The sequence below is a fragment of the Ranitomeya variabilis genome, chromosome 1, assembly GCF_051348905.1.
Source record: "Ranitomeya variabilis isolate aRanVar5 chromosome 1, aRanVar5.hap1, whole genome shotgun sequence".
In the NCBI taxonomy this organism is placed as follows: domain Eukaryota; kingdom Metazoa; phylum Chordata; class Amphibia; order Anura; family Dendrobatidae; genus Ranitomeya; species Ranitomeya variabilis.
Window position 1 is genome coordinate 456887910 of NC_135232.1, and position 23161 is coordinate 456911070.

Sequence of the window (23161 nt, forward strand, 5' to 3'; positions counted from 1 at the left end):
CCAAATATTCCAGGATGACCAGCCAACACAGAAGAATGGACCTCGGAGATGACTCTACTGGTCCAATCATCCGGAACAAACAGTCTTTCTGGTGGACAACGATCAGGTTTATCCGCCTGAAACTCCTGCAATGCACGTCGCAAGTCTGGGGAGACGGCGGACAATATTACCTCATCCCTAAGGATACCAGTAGGCCCAGAGTCTCCAGGAGAGTCAGGCACAAAACTCCTGGAAAGAGCATCTGCCTTCACATTCTTTGAACCTGGCAGGTATGAAACCACAAAATTGAAACGAGAAAAAAACAACGACCAACGAGCCTGTCTAGGATTCAGACGCCTGGCAGACTCAAGGTAAATCAGATTTTTGTGATCAGTCAAGACCACCACACGATGTCTAGCACCCTCAAGCCAATGACGCCACTCCTCAAATGCCCACTTCATGGCCAAAAGCTCCCGATTACCCACATCATAATTGCGCTCGGCGGGCGAGAATTTTCTAGAAAAGAACGCACATGGCTTCATCACCGAGCCATTGGAACTTCTCTGTGACAAAACCGCCCCCGCTCCAATCTCGGAAGCATCAACCTCAACCTGAAAAGGAAGTGAAACATCTGGTTGACATAACACAGGAGCAGAAGAAAACCGGCACTTAAGTTCCTGAAAGGCCTCCACAGCCGTAGGAGACCAATTAGCAACATCAGCACCCTTTTTAGTCAAATCAGTCAAAGGTTTAACAACACTGGAAAAATTAGTAATGAACCGACGATAAAAATTAGCAAAACCCAAGAACTTCTGAAGACTCTTAACAGATGTAGGTTGTGTCCAGTCACAAATCGCCTGAACCTTGACGGGATCCATCTCAATAGTAGAAGGAGAAAAAATGTACCACAAAAAAGAAATTTTCTGGACTCCGAAGAGACATTTTGAGCCCTTCACAAACAGAGAATTGGCCCGCAGGACTTGAAACACCTTCCTGACCTGTAGAACATGAGACTCCCAGTCATCAGAAAACACCAAAATATCATCCAAATACACAATCATAAACTTATCCAGATATTCACGGAAAATATTGTGCATAAAGGACTGAAAGACTGAAGGAGCATTAGAAAGTCCAAAAGGCATTACCAAATACTCAAAATGGCCCTCAGGCGTATTAAATGCGGTTTTCCACTCATCACCCTGTTTTATCCGCACAAGATTATACGCACCGCGAAGATCTATCTTAGTGAACCACCTAGCCCCCTTAATGCGAGCAAACAAATCAGTCAATAATGGCAATGGATACTGATATTTGACTGTAATCTTATTCAGAAGGCGATAATCTATACAAGGCCTCAGGGAACCATCTTTTTTTGCCACAAAAAAAAAACCTGCTCCCAGAGGGGACGAAGATGGACGAATATGTCCCTTTTCCAAGGACTCCTTAATATAATTCCGCATAGCAGTATGCTCTGGCACTGACAGATTAAATAAACGACCCTTAGGGAACTTACTGCCAGGAATTAATTCTATAGCACAGTCACAATCCCTATGAGGAGGGAGCGAATTGAGCTTAGGCTCCTCAAAAACATCCCGATAGTCAGACAAAAACGCAGGGACCTCAGAAGGAGTAGATGAAGCTATTGAAATCAGAGGTGCATCATCATGAACCCCCTGACATCCCCAGCTTAACACAGACATTGTTTTCCAATCCAGGACAGGATTATGAGTTTGTAACCATGGCAGACCAAGCACTAGTACATCATGTAAATTATACAGTACAAGGAAGCGAATCACCTCCTGATGAACGGGAGTCATGCGCATGGTCACTTGTGTCCAGTACTGCGGTTTATTCATAGCCAATGGTGTAGAGTCAATTCCCTTCAAAGGAATAGGAACTTCCAGAGGCTCCAGACTAAAACCGCAGCGTTTGGCAAATTACCAATCCATAAGACTCAGGGCAGCGCCCGAATCCACATAGGCATCGACGGAAATGGAAGACAGTGAACAAATCAGAGTTACAGACAAAATGAACTTAGACTGCAGAGTACTAATGGCAAAAGATTTATCAACCTTTTTTGTGCGTTTAGAGCATGCTGATATAACATGAGCTGAATCACCACAATAAAAACACAATCCATTTTTCCGCCTATAATTTTGCCGTTCACTTCTGGACTGAATTCTATCACATTGCATAGTCTCAGGTGCCTGTTCAGAAGACACCGCCAACTGGTGCACAGGTTTGCGCTCCCGTAAACGCCGATCAATCTGAATGGCCATAGCCATAGACTCATTCAGACCTGTAGGCGCAGGGAACCCCACCATAATATCCTTAATGGCCTCAGAAAGACCATCTCTGAAGTTTGCAGCCAGGGCGCACTCATTCCACTGAGTAAGCACCGACCATTTCCGAAATTTTTGACAATATACTTCCGCTTCATCATGCCCCTGAGAGAGGGCTAATAAAGCCTTTTCAGCCTGAATCTCCAGGTTAGGTTCCTCATAGAGCAATCCCAGTGCCAGAAAAAACGCATCCACACTGAGCAATGCAGGATCCCCTGGTGCCAATGCAAATGCCCAATTCTGAGGGTCGCCCCGCAGGAAAGATATTACAATCTTAACCTGCTGAGCAGGGTCTCCAGAGGAGCGAGATTTCAAAGAAAGAAACAATTTGCAATTGTTCCTGAAATTCAGGAAGGTAGATCTATCTCCAGAAAAAAACTCTGGAATAGGAATTCTATGTTCAGACATGGGAGTGTGAGCAACAAAATCCTGTATGTTTTGAACTTTTGCAGCAAGATTACTCAGGCTGGAAGCCAAACTCTGGACATCCATGTTAAACAGCTAAGGTCAGAGCCATTCAAGGGTTAAGAGGAGGTAAGAAGCAGCTAGACAGCAATTAAGGGCTAGGCAGCAAAACTCTGAGGGGAAAAAAAAAAAAAAATTTCCCTTAAACACTTCTTTTTCTCCTGCTTCAGCCCAAACAATTAACACTTTGTGGGCCGGCTATACTGTCATGGATCCCAATGGCTGGGGATCGCACTGGACAAGCAAAATAACATAAATAACGGACGAGCTCTAGGGTGATGGAACCTGGGCTGACCACTGCCCTACTCCTGACAAACACAACTAGAAATAGCCAGGGAGCGTGCCTACGTTGATTCTAGACGCCACGCGCCAGCCTAAGAGCTAACTAGCACTGCAGAAGAAATAAAGACCTAGCTTGCCTCCAGAGGAATGAACCCCAAAAGGTATAGTTGCCCCCCACATGTATTGACGGTGAAATGAGAGGAAGGCACGCACATAGAGATGAAAAATAGATTTAGCAAAATGAGGCCCGCTATAACTAGAAAGCAGAATGATACAAAAGGGGTCTGAGCGGTCAGCAAAAAACCCTAATCAAAAACCATCCTGAGATTACAAGAACCCATGTGCCAACTCATGGCACATGGGGAGAACCTCAGCCCACTAGAGCTACCAGCTAGCATAGAGTCATAATTAGCAAGCTGGACAAAAAACCAAACAACTGAAAAACAAAACTTAGCTTATCCTGAGAGATCTGGGAGCAGGTAGTCAGGAACCAAACTGAGCACATCTGAGTACATTGATAGCCGGCAAGGGAATGACAGGAAAGCCAGGTTAAATAGAAAACACCCAGCCTCTGATGGACAGGTGGAAACCAGAGACCGCAACCCACCAAAGTCACCCAGTACCAGCCGTAACCACCAGAGGGAGCCCAAAAACAGAATCCACAACAGCAGAGATGGAGCCTTTACTCATATATGACATATATATAGTGAGAGTAACCTGTTATGCTGGATCTGTACACCCAGCATTATCAGACTGTACTGTAGCAGAGATGGAGCCTTTACTCATATATGACATATATATAGTGAGAGTAACCTGTTATGCTGGATCTGTACACCCAGCATCATCAGACTGTACTGTAGCAGAGATGGAGCCTTTACTCATATATGACATATATATAGTGAGAGTAACCTGTTATGCTGGATCTGTACACCCAGCATCATCAGACTGTACTGTAGCAGAGATGGAGCCTTTACTCATATATCACATATATATAGTGAGAGTAACCTGTTATGCTGGATCTGCACACCCAGCATCATCAGACTGTACTGTAGCAGAGATGGAGCCTTTACTCATATATCACATATATATAGTGAGAGTAACCTGTTATGCTGGATCTGCACACCCAGCATCATCAGACTGTACTGTAGCAGAGATGGAGCCTTTAATCATATATCACATATATATAGTGAGAGTAACCTGGTTATGCTGGATCTGTACACCCAGCACCATCAGACTGTACTGTACAGAGATGGAGCCTTTACTCATATATCACATATATATAGTGAGAGTAACCTGTTATGCTGGATCTGCACACCCAGCATCATCAGACTGTACTGTAGCAGAGATGGAGCCTTTACTCATATATGACATATATATAGTGAGAGTAACCTGTTATGCTGGATCTGTACACCCAGCATCATCAGACTGTACTGTAGCAGAGATGGAGCCTTTACTCATATATCACATATATATAGTGAGAGTAACCTGTTATGCTGGATCTGCACACCCAGCATCATCAGACTGTACTGTAGCAGAGATGAGGTCACATACAGGTCACCAGACTCCATAAATGGGAAGGGGGGAATCAGCACACAGCAGCATGCAATGCACAGACATGAAGCCCCTTACCCTCATATATATATGGTGTATATATATACCATTCCATTACTGCTCACCTCTCACCAGTGACTAGTCCAAGTAACTGCCCGGCTCAATGCTAGCAATAGCAGACACTGTATGTGTCAATGCTCTGACCTATCATACATATACCCAAAACTCATGAAGACTCTGTATAATACAGCAGAAATGTGACACAACAGCCATGTCTGTAAGGAGGTCACACAAGAGCTGTCTCTGCAGTGTGTGAGGCAACTTGTAACAGACCCATGAAGGAACATGGCCGCTACATGAATCTCTGAGGTAATATTGCTCCCAAATAAGATGCAAGAGCTGATGCTACACTAATACATGATTAATATGTAGTATATCAGCCATGTCTGCAGGGAGGTACACATGAGGGAACATGGCGGCTACATGAATTTCTGAGGTAAAATTGATCCCATATATGATGTAGGAGCTGATACTATACTAATACATGATGTGTGAGGTGAATGTGCTCCTACCAGCTATAATGTGAGGTGATAACCCCAGTATTATACTCCCTGAAACTGCAGACATGTTTCCTCCTGTCCATCCTGTGAGAGTAAGAGAGAGAAAGAGTTGCCTCCCCTATATAAGCCCCACCCTCCTCACAGTAATACACCAGGCACAAACATCTAAACTTCCCCTTAAAGCAACAACACTCCTGTTTAACCCCTTAACGACCGCCGATACGCCTTTTAACGGCGGCCGCTAAGGGTACTTAAACCACAGCGCCGTTAATTAACGGCGCTGTGGAAAAAGTGAATAGCGCCCCCCAGAGTCGGATTTTCTCTGGGGTCTCGGTTGCCGAGGGTAGCCGAGACCCCAGAGAACATGATTCAGGGGGGTTTTACCGACCCCCGAGTTGCAATCGCCGGTAATTAACCGTTTACCGGCGGTCGCAACAAAAAAAAAAAAACGCGATTTGCCATTTAATTTCTCTGTCCTCCGATGTGATCACACATCGGAGGACAGAGAAATAGGGTCCCCGATCGCCCCCAATAGCCCCCCAATACTCACCTATCTCCCCCGGTGCTCCTCGTGGCTCCCGATGGGCGCCGCCATCTTTTTTCCGGGGAAAAAAGTGTGCCTGACGCCCGGCACCCGGAAGATCTTTGGGGTCTCGGCTGCCGGGGGTAGCCGAGACCCCAAAGAACATGATCGGGGTCGGTTTGCACCCCTGTTTTGCGATCGCCGGTAATTAACAGTTTACCGGCGACCGCAAAAAAAAAAAAAAGCGATCTGTAATTCTCTGTCCTCTGATGTGATCGCACATCAGAGGACAGAGAAATAGGGGGATTCGGGGACCCTATCATACTCACCCGGTGTCCCTGGGTCCTCCTGCGTCTCCTCCTGCCGGACGGCTTTTTCCTCGGTAAAGAAAATGGCGGGCGCATGCGCAGTGCGCCCGCCATCTGCTGCCATCTGCCGGCCGGCAGGAGAGACGAGTTGGGGCTAAAATTAAGGTTAGGGCTAGGGTTAAGGCTAGGGTTAGGGTTAGGGCTAGGGTTAGGGCTAGGGTTGGGGTTAGGGTTGGGGCTAAATTTAGGGTTAGGGCTAGGGTTAGGGTTAGGCTACTTTCACACTAGCGTTTTTTGGCTTCCATCGCAATGCGTTGTTGGAGAAAAAACGCATCCTGCAAAAGTGCTTGCAGGATGCGTTTTTTCTCCATTGACTTGCATTAGCGACGGATTGCCACACGTCGCATCTGTCGTGCGACGGATGCGTCGTGCTTTGGCGGACCGTCGGCACAAAAAAAGCTACATGTAACTTTTTTGTGCGACGTGTCCGCCATTTCTGACCGCGCATGCGCGGCCGGAACTCCGCCCCCGCCTCCCCGCACCTCACAATGGGGCAGCGGATGCGTTGAAAAAACAGCATCCGCTGCACCCATTGTGCGGCGCTTACAACGCTAGCGTCGGTACGTCGGCCCGACACACTGCGATGGGCCGAGTACGATGCTAGTGTGAAAGTAGCCTTAGGCTTCTTTCACACTGGCGTCGGTACGGGGCGGTCGCAATGCGTCGGCCCGATGTACCGACGCACGTTGTGAAAATTGTGCACAACGTGGGCAGCGGATGCAGTTTTTCAATGCATCCGCTGCCCAGTCTATGTCCTGGGGAGGAGGGGGCAGAGTTACGGCCACGCATGCGCGGAAATGGCGGACGTACAAAAAAAAGGTTACATTGAACTTTTTTGTGACGACGGGGCTAAAGTTATGGTTAGGGTTGGGGCTAAAGTTAGGGTTAGGGTTGGGGCTAAAGTTAGGGTTAGTGTTGGGATTAGGGTTAGGGTTTGGGATTAGGGTTACGTTTGGGATTAGGGTTTGGATTAGGGTTACGTTTGGGATTAGGGTTGGGATTAGGGTTTGGGGTGTGTTGGCTTTAAGGTTTTGATTAGGGTTATGGTTAGGTTTGAGATTAGGGCTGTTTTGGGGTTAGGTTTGTGATTATCGTTAGGGTTGTGATTAGGATTATGGATCAGGTTGAGATTAGGGTTAGGGGTGTGTTGAAGTTAGGGTTGGAGTTAGAATTTGGGGGTTTCCACTGTTTAGGTACATCAGGGGGTCTCCAAACACGACAGCCAATTTTGCGCTAAAAAAGTCAAATGGTGCTCCCTCCCTTCTGAGCTCTGCCGTGCGCCCAAACAGTGGTTTACCCCCACATATGGGGCATCAGCGTACTCAGGATAAATTGGAAAACAACTTTTGGGGTCCAATTTCTCCTGTTACCCTTGTGAAAATAAAAACTTGGGGGCTAAAAATCTTTTTTGTGGGAAAAAAAAATATTTTTTTATTTTCACTGCTCTGCATTATAAACTTCTGTGAAGCACGTGAGCATTCAAAGTTCTCACCACATATCTAGATAAGTTCCTTAGGGGGTCTAGTTTCCAAAATGTGGTCACTTGTGGGGGGTTTCTACTGTTTAGGTACATCAGGGGCTCTGCAAACGCAACATAACACCCACAGACAATTCTATCAAAGTCTGAATTCCAAAATGGCACTCCTTCTCTTCCGAGCTCTGTCGTGTGCCCAAACAGTGGTTTAGCGTAAATCTTTTTTGTGGGAAAAAAAAATATTTTTTATTTTCACGACTCTGCATTATAAACTTCTGTGAAGCACCTGGGGGTTTAAAGTGCTCACCACACATCTACATAAGTTCCTTAAGGGGTCTAGTTTCCAAAATGGTGTCATTTGTGGGGGGTTTCCACTGTTTAGGCACATCAGCGGCTCTCCAAATGTGACATGGCGTCCGATCTCAATTCCAGCCAATTCTGCATTGAAACGGTCAAACGGTGCTCCTTCACTTCCAAGCTCTGCGGTGCGCCCAAACAGTGGTTTACCTCCACATATGGGGTATCGGCGTACTCAGGAAAAATTGCACAACAAAATTTGTGGTTAAATTTCTGTTTTTACATCTGTGAAAATTAAAAAAAATGGTTCTGAAGTAAAATGTTTGCAAAAAAAAGTTAAAGGTTCATTTTTTTCTTCCACATTGTTTCAGTTCCTGTGAAGTACGTAAAGGGTTAATAAACTTCTTGAATGTGGTTTTGAGCAGCTTGAGGGGTGCACTTTTTAGAATGGTGTCACACTTAGTTATTTTCTATCATATAGACCCCTCAAAATGACTTCAAAGGTGATGTGGTCCCTAAAAAAAAATGGTGTTGTAAAAATGAGAAATTGCTGGTCAACTTTTAACCCTTATAACTCCCTAACAAAAAAAAATGTTGTTTCCAAAATTGTGCTGATGTAAAGTAGACATGTGGGAAATGTTATTTATTAACTATTTTTCGTGACATATCTCTCTGATTTAAGGGCATAAAAATACAAAGTTTGAAAATTGCAAAATTTTAAAAATTTTCGCCATATTTCCATTTTTTTCATAAATAATTGCAAGTAATATCGAAGAAATGTTATGACTAACTTGAAGTACAATATGTCACGAAAAAACAATCTCAGAATCAGTGGGATCCGATAAAGCGTTCCAGAGTTATAACCTCTTAAAGTGACAGTGGTCAGAATTGTAAAAATTGGCTCGGTCATTAAGTACCAAATTGGCTCTGTCACTAAGCGGTTAAAATCTACACCGCAATACAAACAAAAGCTGCAGGAGTTCTCGGTCCACCCATCCTTAAGTCATGTCCACCTCCATCTAGTCTCCGGTGGTTTCTATACAATGCACTCATCTGACCACTTCAGATAGGGGTCTACATCAAGGCGTAGTTATCTGATGTGCTAAAAAAAAGAGAGACCAAACAACTATTAAAAAAAGAAAATCGTTTTGATTTTTGCCACTGATTCTATTTTCAGGAAGTAATGATTATAATTTACCCCTAGGGCCTTATGTTCAGCCACTTCTTCTCTTTAAGCAACTTCGCATGGAAGGGTTTTCAATATCCCACTATGAAAAGAAGCCCATTTATGAAGAAGCACAGAAGCAGCTGTTGGAGTGGATTTTAGAGGTATGAAAATTCTAAGCCTGGACAATTATACTTTGTCCAAAGTCCTGTGTATACTAAAAGAGATTAGAAATGGTATGTAAATATATTGTATATGTAATTTCATACCTCATTTTCTACTTTTTAAAATTCTGTGGAAAAACATTAAAATCTTGGGTATGCATATTATCTACTTCACACAGTTTTAGGTTTTGAATATTTCTATAGAAGAAAATGAAGAAGTAGTCTAATTGATCTCTTTCTATCCTTAAAAACATTGAAATACGAGATAAGCTGTTGTATATGTACACTAATTAACAATCACATTAAAATTGCCTGTCTAATATTAAGTAGTTCCCCCTAATGCCACCAAAACGGCTCTGATTCCTTGAGAACTCACGAGACCTGTGAAGGTGTACAACAGTAATTTATGCTATAGAAACTCACGTTCGATAGCTTTTGCTCTTCATGACGGTTCTCCAGTTGTCCTTTTTTGGAACAATTATGATAACACTTCATTCTGGGAACAGCACATATGACCTGCTGTTTTGGACATGCTTGATCTCGGCTAAGCCATCACAAATCGAGTGGACTCATGCCAAAGTCATCCAGATTCTTACATTTGCCTATTTTTTACTTCTTCCAGCACATCTATTCCAATTTGTCATTGTCCAATTTTCTGAAGTAATTTGCTCTTTACTAGTGACCTTAGTATTTGTGCATTATTTTTTATACATTTTGTGCCATTTTTACATTTGTGCCATTTATTTAGTCTTTCTTTTTTATGTCTTTTTGGATTTTTCCCCGGCAACATTGCATATTCAGATGTTTTAGACAGAAACATGAAATGCGACTTTTACCAAATATCATATTTTTTAGTGCATGTCACTCCAATCCGTGCCCCTAGTAAGGCTTGAGACTGAATCTAAGGCAACTTTTTGAAAAGATTTGTAACTTTTTCTGCAACATGTTTTAAAACATGGTTCAAGACAAAACTAATAAAGAAAAGTCCAGCTCATACACCACCAAGTGCACGGATCACACGGTCTGTGTGCAATAAGAGGAAAACAAAGGAAAATACAGCCTCTGCAATCCAAGTAGAATAATTGACGGCTTTATTGAATAATACAGAAAGAATATTAACAAGACACAGAGTGCTGTAGGAAAGCCAAGTAGTTGCTTGTGAGTTCAATCCTAACACTGCAGGTCTTGATTAGATGCACCAAGCTAACTTTAACTAAGCTATCAAAACACGAAATTGAAGCATAAACTCACATAGAGAGGAGTAAAAGTAGAAATACACTTTATTATACAAAATATATATAAAAACTGTGCAGAGTTAATATATGACAATCAAAATATGTTTCACACAACCAGAGCAAATTTGAATCCAGAACAGGGGTACACCCACAAAAATGCGTAGCACCACAGAACCATCATGAGTATATAAATGGCTGGTCCAGGCTCAATACAACCAATAAAAAGAAGAGCTAAAATGCCAGTGCATCAAAAGTCATAATGGTTGTTTGTCTACACACTAGTCAAATATAAACACATATTACCAGTAGTCACAGGTCTGTAAAAATCAACCAGCAAGAGAGCCTCTACATGTCCACAAAACAGTGTTCCCATCAGATGATCTTACCCATGTTTCTGTCTATGTGCATACACACGCGCCCCAATGCGCGTTTCGCCCCCGGCTTCCTCGGTTGTGTGAAACATATTTTGATTGTCATATATTAACTCTGCACAGTTTTTATGTATATTTTGTATAATAAAGTGTATTTCTACTTTTACTCCTCTCTTAGTGAGTTTGTGCTTCAATTTCGTGCTTTGATGTCTAGTAAGAAGCATCACATTTAATATCTATAGTAGCTTTGGAAGTGTTCCTTAATGACTACTATTATGATATTGGTTCCTGAGACCTTGTATCCCTTTAAAGGGAACCTGTCACCCCCCCCCCCCCCATCGTTTCAAACTAAAGGAGCCACCTTGTGCAGCAGTAATGCACAGTAAGAGGTGGCTCTTTTAGTTCTGGGTGCTGTAACTAGAGAAAAAATCCGTTTTTTAATTTGTCAGAAATACCTTCTCCTCAGTCAAGGAGGTAGGCGTTTCCCCCCTGCTGTAGACGCCACACAGCCGTCACTCAAATTTTCTTGGCGCCAGGCGCCGCCTCCTCAGCGCTATTTTGAAAATAGATGGCGCCTGCGCTCTTTTTTCCTGCCTGATGCAGGCGCAGTGAGCGCTGCCCGTCTGTCCTCATATGCAGTCTAGCTGACTGTGCCTGTGCGGCCGCCTTGCCTGTGAATCCCAGCCCCGCAATGTGAATAAATCATAAGTCACTGCGGGGCTGGGATTCACAGGCAGGGCGGCCGCGCACTCGCAGTCAGCTAGACTGCATATGAGGACAGACGGGCAGCGCTCACTGCACCTGCACCAGGCAGGGGAAAAGAGCGCAGGCGCCGGCAGATTTCAAAACAGCGCTGAAGAGGCGGCGCCAAGAAGATTTGAGTGACGGCTGTGTGGCATCTGAAGCAGGGGGGAAACGCCTGCCTCCTTGACTGAAGAAAAGGTATTTAGGACAAATTATAAAACTGATTATTTCTCTAGTTACAGCACCCAGAACTAAAAGAGCCACCTTATCAGAATGCAGCATTACTGCTGTACAAGGTAGCTCTTTTAGTTTGAAACGACTGGGAGGGGGGTGACAGGTTCCCTTTAACTAAGCTAGTAGCAAAGCCACAAAAGAGGAATAAAATCCTCCAAAAATTCAAAAAACCACAGCTGAAAAAATGGGCAGCACCGCTTACCTGCACAGGTCTCTGAACAAATGCACTACAGGATGCAGCCAGCCCATGTAGCAAAGATGAACACAAGTGCAAAACACCAAATAGACAGCCACTCACCACATACAAGTTCATGGAGGGGGTGACTGCTTAGTATACATTTGCACAATAAAGGCCTGTATAGGGTGCTGTTCACATGCAGGGAATGCATAGTGTCTGGATCACAGCCTATTGATCACGCCCATACTATACGATTAGGTGGGTTGGCCAGCACTCTCTCAATGCATTCCATGTGAACACTCCTGTATACAAGACAAGACCCAACGTGCTGGGCTTGGCACAAAATAGGGTGCAGACACGATGCATTCCTTGCATGACAACCAGCCTTGCTAAAGCACTTAGCTGGTGGCTGGTATTCTCAGGCTGGTAAGGGGCCATGGATATTGCCCTACCCCCTAGTCTGAAAATAGCAGATTGCAGCTGCCAAGAAAAGATGCATTTATTAGATGCCAATTCTGGCACTTTGCCTGGCTCTTCCCACTTTCCCTGCAGCGGTGGCAAGTGGGGTTCATATTTGTGGGGTTGATATCATCTTTGTATTGTCTGGTGACATCAAGCCCACGGCTTGGTAATGGAGAGGTGTCTATAAGACTAGAGATGTTCGCGCATCTCTAGTCTTCAGGACCTGATGCCGGGGAACTGCGCTAACTGTACCGCTGCTTCTAAGGCGCTGGTATATGTCACACAGATGACATCCCTGTGTATTATCCATGTGCACATGTGCAGGATATTTTGCGGCTTCTGATGCTGTTAAAAAATGGACATGTCAGCGTATTTTGGCCACGGACACATGGTCCATGGAAACGCACTGACATATGCACAGACCCATTCACTTGAATGGGTCTATGTGTGTAAGTGTCTCCGATATGTGTGAAAAGTGTCACCAAACGTACTGGACACACTGACATGTGAAAGGAGCCTTAGAACCAGGACATGTGTTACCTTGGTCTCTGTCAGTCTGCTGGAGGAAGCTGAGCAGAGTGGGCTATGTTGGAGCTGAGGAAAGACAAACCATAGTTAGTGTTGAGCATTCCGATACCGCAAGTATCGGGTATCGGCCGATACTTGCGGTATCGGAATTCCGATACCGGGATTCCGATACTTGCCGCGTATCGGATACCGGAATCGGAAGTTCCAAGATTCAAAATGCAGAAATTCAGCCAATGAGAATGATTCCAAGTGTGGGCACATCCTGTTTAGCATGGAGGGCATGAAACTACTGGCAAGGCTGTGATTGGCTGCTGAAATGATGTCATGATGCAGTTTAAAAGTCGCTGGCGCCATTTTGCGATCACTCTGCTGTGAATTCAGTTAGTGACAGGACGCTGTTTGCTGACTGAGGGACAGTTTAGAGATAGCGATTTGCTTCTTTGTGCTTTCCAAAGGCTAATTTAGCAACCGCTGTGTTCACCTACTATTCACCTTGCTTTTGCCTTGTAGCGCTGTTTTCACAGCGATCTGCAAGGTCTGTGTGTGTGTGTGTGTGAGTGCAGCCCACTCTCTAGTCTGAGTGCAGCCACATAGGCAATCCATAGCTGGTTGTATTCAGTTCAGGGAGGGTGGTTCATTGCCTCATACTGTTCTTTTTTTTTTTTTTTTTTCAAGTAGTGTAGTGTGCTGCTAATTTATTCAAAAAAATCCTATTAGTGTCTTTCCACCCGTCTCCAGCTAATTTGTGGAAAAACACTACATAGGATAACGTAGAGGAGGGTTTTTGGGCCTTGCAGCGCCGTTTACGGCTGTCTGCACGGTCTCCGTGTGATTGCAGCTCGCCCTGTAGTCTGTGAGCAGCCGTAGCCTGGTTGTCTCCAGCTCAGGGTTGTTCACTGCGTCATACCGCCAAATCAATTTTCATTTTGTTTTAAGTAGTGCAGGCTGCTGCACATTTTTTCAAAAAATTCCTATTAGTGTCTTTCCACCCGTCTCCAGCTAATTTGTGGAAAAACACTACATAGGATAACGTAGAGGAGGGTTTTTGGGCCTTGCAGCGCCGTTTACGGCTGTCTGCACGGTCTCCGTGTGACTGCAGCTCGCCCTGTAGTCTGTGAGCAGCCATAGCCTGGTTGTCTCCAGCTCAGGGTTCTTCACTGCGTCATACCGCCAAATCAATTTTCATTTTGTTTTAAGTAGTGCAGGCTGCTGCACATTTTTTCAAAAAAATCCTATTAGTGTCTTTCCACCCGTCTCCAGCTAACTTGTGGAAAAACACTACATAGGATAACGTAGAGGAGGGTTTTTGGGCCTTGCAGCGCCGTTTACGTCTGTCTGCACGGTCTCCGTGTGACTGCAGCTCTATCCGTTGTCAGTTCAGCCCCCAAAAAATAAATAAATAATAAAGTTCACCAAACACACCAGTTACACCACTTTACATTTGTGTAGGCCACATTAGCTCATATTAAAGTCTAGTCCACACTGTAGAAAATTAGTGTTTCTTATACCTGTTAGGAGGAGTTGCTCAGGAATAAGCACACAAAGCCGTTAGTACTTTTCTGCTTATCTTTATCAGTCAACCAAGATGAAGAAGGCAGTGAGTAAGGCACGTGGGCGTGGGCGTGGGCGCGGAGCAGGGAGGGGACGTGGGGATTCTGTGCCTGCTGCGGGCACCGGTGACTCATCAGCACCCACTTTCACCAGGCAACAGTCATTCATGCACAGCTTTGTGTCAGAGCGCCGTACACCGCTGCTGCGTGAAGAACAAATTGAAGCCGTTGTCGGATGGATGGCAGCTAATGCATCAACTTCAATTAGTGCCACATCCTCTCAGACACAGAGCACTGGAGAGCAGCCATCTGTCTCTTCACCACCTGCCAAATTGCCCAGGCAGACAGAGAGCCCAGGACAGGAGCCGTCTCTACTTCTGTTCTCTGAATCTCTTGGCTTGGAAACAGGGGGCCAGCCAAGCAGCATTGGAGAAATGGAAGAAGAGGCAGGGTGCAGTGATGCCCAACAGCTTTTTCTCTCTTCCTCTGAAGAGGCGGGTGGGCCAGTGGCTCCGGTCACCACATCGCAGGCCGCATCAGCTGATGATGACACTCAGGTGCCACTTACTGGTGCGTGCTCTGCTGCTGAGACTACCCAGGAGGAGCAGTTGGGGGCAGAGGGTAGTGTAGATGATGAGGTCCTTGACCCATCTTGGCGTGAGGGACAGGAAGGTGGTGGGAGCAGCTCTGAGGAAGAGATTCCCCGTACGGCCCAAAGAGGGAGAGGGAGGGGGAAGACTGCGGATCCTGCAGCCTCCGCTTTGGCACCCGTTAGGAGCATGTCTCTTCCAAAAGCCAAAAAGGGCGCTCCCAAGACTTGCAGTGCCTGGTCCTTTTTTGACACAGTTGCAGATGACATTTGCTATGTCAGATGCAAGGTGTGTCATCAAAAAGTCAAAAGAGGTCGAAATGTCAGCAACCTCAATGCCTCCAACATGTGGAAACATGTGCGCAACAGGCACCCGGCGGAGTTAGAAAAACACACTGAAGAGCTAGGCCAACCAACAGCGGCAGCTACCACCTCTTCAGCTTGTGTTGCCTCTTCCTCTAGCTCACACGCAGCTGGTTCGGCTTCCTCCCAGGATCGCCGTGGAAGAACCTCTGGCCCTGTTGTCCAGAGACCCGCTGTAATTCCACCCGCAGCACCACTTTCCCAGTCATCCACACACTCCCAGCCCAGTCTACAGCCATCGGTAGTACAGGCATGGGAGAAAAGGCGGCCTTTCTCGTCAAACCACCCACGAGCACAGGCTCTGACTGCAGGCATTGCCAAACTTCTGTCACTGGAAATGCTGTCATTCAGGCTGGTGGAGACTGACAGCTTCCGTGACTTGATGTCATTGGCAGTCCCACAGTACAATGTGCCCAGCCGCTTTTACTTCAGCAGGCAAGCCGTCCCTGCCCTGCACAAGCATGTGGAGGGACACATAAAACACGCGCTACTGAACGCCGTCAGTAGCAAGGTCCACCTCACCACCGATGCGTGGACCAGTCAACATGGACAGGGGCGATACCTTTCCCTCACTGCCCATTGGGTTAATGTCGTTGAGCCGGGTACAGACCGTGCGAGTGGCGCAGGACGTGTCCTGCCCACTCCAAGGATTGCAGGAATCCATTCTGTACGCATTGACTCCTCCTCTTACACCAGTTCCTCAGAATCATCGCTGCAGGAGCCGTCACAGTCCACCTCCACATGGACCCGTGATGAACGTGTACCTGTTACGACCGACATGAGCACAGCCGTGGCCAAACGTCAACAGGCCGTCTTGAAATTAATTTTTTGGGGGAATCGTAGCCACACAGCGCAGGAGCTCTGGAATGCCATCAAGCAGGAGAGCGATGTGTGGTTTGTGCCAGCGAATCTCCAGCCAGGCATGGTAGTGTGTGATAATGGCCGAAATCTGGTGGCAGCTCTGGGCCTCGGCAACCTCACCCACATCCCATGTCTGGCACATGTGCTCAATTTGGTCGTGCAGAGCTTTTTGAGGGACTATCCGGATCTTGATGCACTGCTGCACAAGGTCCGCCTAGAGTGTGCTCACTTGCGGCGTTCCAGCACGGCAAAAGCGCACATTGCGGCTCTGCAGCGCCGACACCGCCTGCCGGAACATCGCATCATATGTGACCTACCTACCAGGTGGAATTCCACGTTACATATGTTGGAGCGGTTGTGTGAGCAGCAGCAAGCTGTAATGGAGTACCAGCTGCTTCAGGCGCAAAGAAGTCGCAGTCAGCGCCGTACAGACTTCACAACCACAGAGTGGGCCACTATGAATGACGTCTGCCAGGTTTTGCGTCCCTTTGATTATTCCACGCGGATGGCGAGTGCAGATGATGCACTAGTCAGCATGACTGTCCCCCTTATCTGCCTGCTTGAAAAATCACTGCAAGCGCTAAGGGATGATGTTGTGGAAGAGGTGGAGGATGAGGATTCACCATTTCCACCATCTTCTGGACAGTCAGCGCCACGTGGTTCCTCACAAACGCGTAGGCAGGGGACAGTTTGTGAGGAGGATGAGGAGGAGTCAATGGAGGAGGAAGACATCCGTCCAGAGGAGGGAGTTACACAATTGTCCAGTACTCAGTGTGTACAGTGAGGGTGGGGTGATGACGAGCGGGCAGAGATCACGCCTCCAGCAGGGGACAGCGTTTCTTGGGCAGTTGGCAGTCTGCAGCACATGGTGGATTACATGCTGCAGTGCCTGAGAAACGACCGCCGCATCGCCCACATTCTCAACATGTCTGATTATTGGGTGTTCACCCTCCTCGATCCTCGCTACCGGGACAACGTAGAAAGCCTCATCACACCGTTGAACCCGGAGCGAAAAATGCGGGAGTACCAAGACACACTGGTCAATTCCATCATCTTCTCCATTCCAACTGAGAGAAGTGCTGCTAGTGCATTCCAAAGCAGCTCAGTGCGTCCAGGCAGTGGTGGAGGCTCTGCACAAAGAGGGAGCAGAAGCAGTGCCTCTGCCCAAGGCAAGACCAGTATGGCCCAACTGTGGCACAGTTTTCTGTGCCCCCCACAAAAGTCTACACCATCACCGACGGCTCCAGTCAGCAGGAGGCAACGGTTCCGTCAGATGGTGACAGACTACATGTCTTGCCCTCTTGCTGTACTCCCAGACGGCTCTTCCCCTTTCAAGTTTTGGGTCTCAAAGCTGGATACATGGCCAGAGCTAAGCCAGTATGCATTGGAGGTGCTGTCTTGCCCTGCGGCCAGTGTATTATCGGAACGTGTCTTTAGTGCTGCAGGTGGTGTACTAACTGACCGTCGCATGCGACTATCCTCCGATAACGTTGACCGGCTTACTTTCCTGAAAATGAACAAGGCCTGGATCTCGCAGGAATTTGCCACTCCTCCTCCTGATTAAATAATTAGGTCACTGTATACGTTATCCAGGTCTCCTGTTGTGTTCATCTTTCTACCACCTGAACTTAAATTCCTGGGCTCCAACACCGCCAGTTGAGGCTCAGAAGTGCCGTCTGCACAGTCAAAACATACGACCCAGTGTTATTGGGTTTCAGTAACGTCAGCTGATCCCCAGCTGTGTAGCCGGCAATGTGTCATGCGACCGCCACGCTGACACAACAACTGAAATGTAAGGGAATCTGTCCCCCCCCCCCCAAGGCGTTTGTTACTGAAAGAGCCACCTTGTGCAGCAGTAATGCTGCACAAGGAAAAGGTAGCTATTTTGGTTTAGCTCCTTGCACACGCAGAACTTAACACTTATAAAATGTGTCCACTGATACCGTAAAACCGTCCCGGAGGTGGGACTTTCCTTCGTAATATGACGCAGCACAGCCGTCATTCCTCCTCCCCCGGCGCCGCGCCCCGGCTCCTCAGCGTTGTTTGATTCCGTCCCGGAGCCTGCGCTGTTATGTTATCCCGTGGCCAGGAACACTTAGCGCTGCCCGTCTTCTGGCATCATTTGCTGTCAGGATGGCTGCGCCTGTGCGGCCGCGCTGGCCGAGAGCCCGCCTCGCAGTGTCTTCTGATTTAATCCCACTGGGGGCCTGGGATCCATGGACATGCGCAGTGCATATCTGAACCTCCACCTCTCACTCATCTCCCTATGGCTTCTTCAGACTGTTCGGTGTCAGCTGGTCCCTAATAGCATGCCACGGCCGTGACACCGCACAGTCTTAAGAAGCCGTAGGGAGGGGAGTGAGAGGCGAGGATATGCACTGCGCATGGCCATGGATCCCAGGCCCCCAGTGGGATAAAATCAGAAGACACTGCGAGGCGGGCTCTCGGCCAACGCGGCCGCACAGGCGCAGCCAGCCTGACACCAAATGATGTCAGAAGATGGGCAGCGCTAAGTGTGCCTGGCCAAGGGATAACATAACAGCGCAGGCTCCGGGACGGAATCAAACTACGCTGAGGAGCCGGGGCGCGGCGCCGGGGGGTAGGAATGACGGCTGTGCTGCGTCATATTACGAAGGAAAGTCCCACCTCCGGGACGGTTTCACGGTTTCAGGGGACACATTTTATAAGTGTTTAGTTCTGTGTTTGCAAGGAGCATGATGAAAAGAGCCACCTTTTCCTTTTGCATCTTTTGTGCTGCACAAGCTGGCTCTTTCAGCTACAAACGCCTTGGGGGGGGGGTTAAAGGTTCCCTTTCGACTTTCTCAGGCTTCGGCCTACATTGTGTTCCTCTGCTTTTCCACCTGTCCCTGGGCTCCAACACCGCTAGTTGCCGTCCAGAAGTGCTGTCCGCACAGTCCCAACAGTCGCTCCTCTGTTATTGGGGTTCAGTAACGTCAGCTGTTCCCCTGCTGTGTGTGTGGCAATCCCTCCTACCTCCTCCACCTCCTCCTCCTCCACCTGTCCCTGGGCTCCAACACCGCTAGTTGTTGCCTGGTAGTGCTGTGCGCACAGTCAACAGTCCCTCCTCTGTTATTGGGGTTCAGTAACGTCAGCTGTTCCCCAGCTGTGTGTGTGGCAATCCCTCCTACCTCCTCCTACCTCCTCCTCCTCCACCTGTCCCTGTGCTCCAACACCGCTAGTTGTTGCCTGGTAGTGCTGTACGCACAGTCCCAACAGTCCCTCCTCTGTTATTGGGGTTCAGTAACGTCAGCTGTTCCCCAGCTGTGTGTGTGGCAATCCCTCCTACCTCCTCCTACCTCCTCCTCCTCCACCTGTCCCTGGGCTCCAACACCGCTAGTTGTTGCCTGGTAGTGCTGTACGCACAGTCCCAACAGTCCCTACTCTGTTATTGGGGTTCAGTAACGTCAGCTGTTCCCCTGCTGTGTGTGTGGCAATCCCTCCTACCTCCTCCACCTCCTCCTCCTCCACCTGTCCCTGGGCTCCAACACCGCTAGTTGTTGCCTGGTAGTGCTGTACGCACAGTCCCAACAGTCCCTCCTCTGTTATTGGGGTTCAGTAACGTCAGCTGTTCCCCTGCTGTGTGTGTGGCAATCCCTCCTACCTCCTCCTACCTCCTCCTCCTCCACCTGTCCCTGGGCTCCAACACTGCTAGTTGTTGCCTGGTAGTGCTGTACGCACAGTCCCAACAGTCCCTCCTCTGTTATTGGGGTTCAGTAACGTCAGCTGTTCCCCTGCTGTGTGTGTGGCAATCCCTCCTACCTCCTCCACCTCCTCCTCCTCCACCTGTCCCTGGGCTCCAACACCGCTAGTTGTTGCCTGGTAGTGCTGTACGCACAGTCCCAACAGTCCCTCCTCTGTTATTGGGGTTCAGTAACGTCAGCTGTTCCCCTGCTGTGTGTGTGGCAATCCCTCCTACCTCCTCCTACCTCCTCCTCCTCCACCTGTCCCTGGGCTCCAACAACGCTAGTTGTTGCCTGGTAGTGCTGTACGCACAGTCCCAACAGTCCCTCCTCTGTTATTGGGGTTCAGTAACGTCAGCTGTTCCCCTGCTGTGTGTGTGGCAATCCCTCCTACATCCTCCACCTCCTCCTCCTCCACCTGTCCCTGGGCTCCAACACCGCTAGTTGTTGCCTGGTAGTGCTGTACGCACAGTCCCAACAGTCCCTCCTCTGTTATTGGGGTTCAGTAACGTCAGCTGTTCCCCTGCTGTGTGTGTGGCAATCCCTCCTACCTCCTCCTACCTCCTCCTCCTCCACCTGTCCCTGGGCTCCAACACCGCTAGTTGTTGCCTGGTAGTGCTGTACGCACAGTCCCAACAGTCCCTCCTCTGTTATTGGGGTTCAGTAACGTCAGCTGTTCCCCTGCTGTGTGTGTGGCAATCCCTCCTACCTCCTCCACCTCCTCCTCCTCCACCTGTCCCTGGGCTCCAACACCGCTAGTTGTTGCCTGGTAGTGCTGTACGCACAGTCCCAACAGTCCCTCCTCTGTTATTGGGGTTCAGTAACGTCAGCTGTTCCCCTGCTGTGTGTGTGGCAATCCCTCCTACCTCCTCCACCTCCTCCTCCTCCACCTGTCCCTGGGCTCCAACACCGCTAGTTGTTGCCTGGTAGTGCTGTACACACAGTCCCAACAGTCCCTCCTCTGTTATTGGGGTTCAGTAACGTCAGCTGTTCCCCTGCTGTGTGTGTGGCAATCCCTCCTACCTCCTCCACCTCCTCCTCCTCCACCTGTCCCTGGGCTCCAACACCGCTAGTTGTTGCCTGGTAGTGCTGTACGCACAGTCCCAACAGTCCCTCCTCTGTTATTGGGGTTCAGTAACGTCAGCTGTTCCCCTGCTGTGTGTGTGGCAATCCCTCCTACCTCCTCCACCTCCTCCTCCTCCACCTGTCCCTGGGCTCCAACACCGCTAGTTGTTGCCTGGTAGTGCTGTACGCACAGTCCCAACAGTCCCTCCTCTGTTATTGGGGTTCAGTAACGTCAGCTGTTCCCCTGCTGTGTGTGTGGCAATCCCTCCTACCTCCTCCTACCTCCTCCTCCTCCACCTGTCCCTGGGCTCCAACAACGCTAGTTGTTGCCTGGTAGTGCTGTACGCACAGTCCCAACAGTCCTTCCTCTGTTATTGGGGTTCAGTAACATCAGCTGTTCCCCTGCTGTGTGTGTGGCAATCCCTCCTACATCCTCCACCTCCTCCTCCTCCACCTGTCCCTGGGCTCCAACACCGCTAGTTGTTGCCTGGTAGTGCTGTACGCACAGTCCCAACAGTCCCTCCTCTGTTATTGGGGTTCAGTAACGTCAGCTGTTCCCCTGCTGTGTGTGTGGCAATCCCTCCTACCTCCTCCTACCTCCTCCTCCTCCACCTGTCCCTGGGCTCCAACACCGCTAGTTGTTGCCTGGGAGTGCTGTACGCACAGTCCCAACAGTCCCTCCTCTGTTATTGGGGTTCAGTAACGTCAGCTGTTCCCCTGCTGTGTGTGTGGCAATCCCTCCTACCTCCTCCACCTCCTCCACCTGTCCCTGGGCTCCAACACCGCTAGTTGTTGCCTGGTAGTGCTGTACGCACAGTCCCAACAGTCCCTCCTCTGTTATTGGGGTTCAGTAACGTCAGCTGTTCCCCTGCTGTGTGTGTGGCAATCCCTACTACCTCCTCCACCTCCTCCTCCTCCACCTGTCCCTGGGCTCCAACACCGCTAGTTGTTGCCTGGTAGTGCTGTACACACAGTCCCAACAGTCCCTCCTCTGTTATTGGGGTTCAGTAACGTCAGCTGTTCCCCTGCTGTGTGTGTGGCAATCCCTCCTACCTCCTCCACCTCCTCCTCCTCCACCTGTCCCTGGGCTCCAACACCGCTAGTTGTTGCCTGGTAGTGCTGTACGCACAGTCCCAACAGTCCCTCCTCTGTTATTGGGGTTCAGTAACGTCAGCTGTTCCCCTGCTGTGTGTGTGGCAATCCCTCCTACCTCCTCCTACCTCCTCCTCCTCCACCTGTCCCTGGGCTCCAACAACGCTAGTTGTTGCCTGGTAGTGCTGTACGCACAGTCCCAACAGTCCCTCCTCTGTTATTGGGGTTCAGTAACGTCAGCTGTTCCCCTGCTGTGTGTGTGGCAATCCCTCCTACCTCCTCCACCTCCTCCTCCACCTGTCCCTGGGCTCCAACACCGCTAGTTGTTGCCTGGTAGTGCTGTACGCACAGTCCCAACAGTCCCTCCTCTGTTATTGGGGTTCAGTAACGTCAGCTGTTCCCCTGCTGTGTGTGTGGCAATCCCTCCTACCTCCTCCTACCTCCTCCTCCTCCACCTGTCCCTGGGCTCCAACACCGCTAGTTGTTGCCTGGTAGTGCTGTACGCACAGTCCCAACAGTCCCTCCTCTGTTATTGGGGTTCAGTAACGTCAGCTGTTCCCCTGCTGTGTGTGTGGCAATCCCTCCTACCTCCTCCACCTCCTCCTCCTCCACCTGTCCCTGGGCTCCAACACCGCTAGTTGTTGCCTGGTAGTGCTGTACGCACAGTCCCAACAGTCCCTCCTCTGTTATTGGGGTTCAGTAACGTCAGCTGTTCCCCTGCTGTGTGTGTGGCAATCCCTCCTACCTCCTCCACCTCCTCCTCCTCCACCTGTCCCTGGGCTCCAACACCGCTAGTTGTTGCCTGGTAGTGCTGTACGCACAGTCCCAACAGTCCCTCCTCTGTTATTGGGGTTCAGTAACGTCAGCTGTTCCCCTGCTGTGTGTGTGGCAATCCCTCCTACCTCCTCCACCTCCTCCTCCTCCACCTGTCCCTGGGCTCCAACACCGCTAGTTGTTGCCTGGTAGTGCTGTACGCACAGTCCCAACAGTCCCTCCTCTGTTATTGGGGTTCAGTAAC

General features: G+C 48.7%; 2 protein-coding genes across 4 annotated transcripts in view; both read left to right on the forward strand.

Moving 5' to 3' along the window:
* The window catches only part of LOC143764528 (prostaglandin reductase 1-like), a 374831-nt gene that overhangs the window by 335830 nt on the left and 15840 nt on the right, over positions 1 to 23161 (forward strand). The gene's annotated exons all lie outside the window — the stretch shown is intronic.
* Positions 1 to 23161, forward strand: part of LOC143764511 (prostaglandin reductase 1-like) — a 162876-nt gene that overhangs the window by 123875 nt on the left and 15840 nt on the right. For 2 of the 3 annotated variants that reach the window (XM_077250139.1, XM_077250155.1), the window contains one exon: positions 9046 to 9170. In XM_077250139.1, coding sequence (XP_077106254.1) covers positions 9046 to 9170 — 125 coding nt within the window. Of the gene's footprint in view, positions 1 to 9045; positions 9171 to 23161 lie in introns of those variants that run through there. The other variant, XM_077250146.1, reaches the window with a different exon arrangement.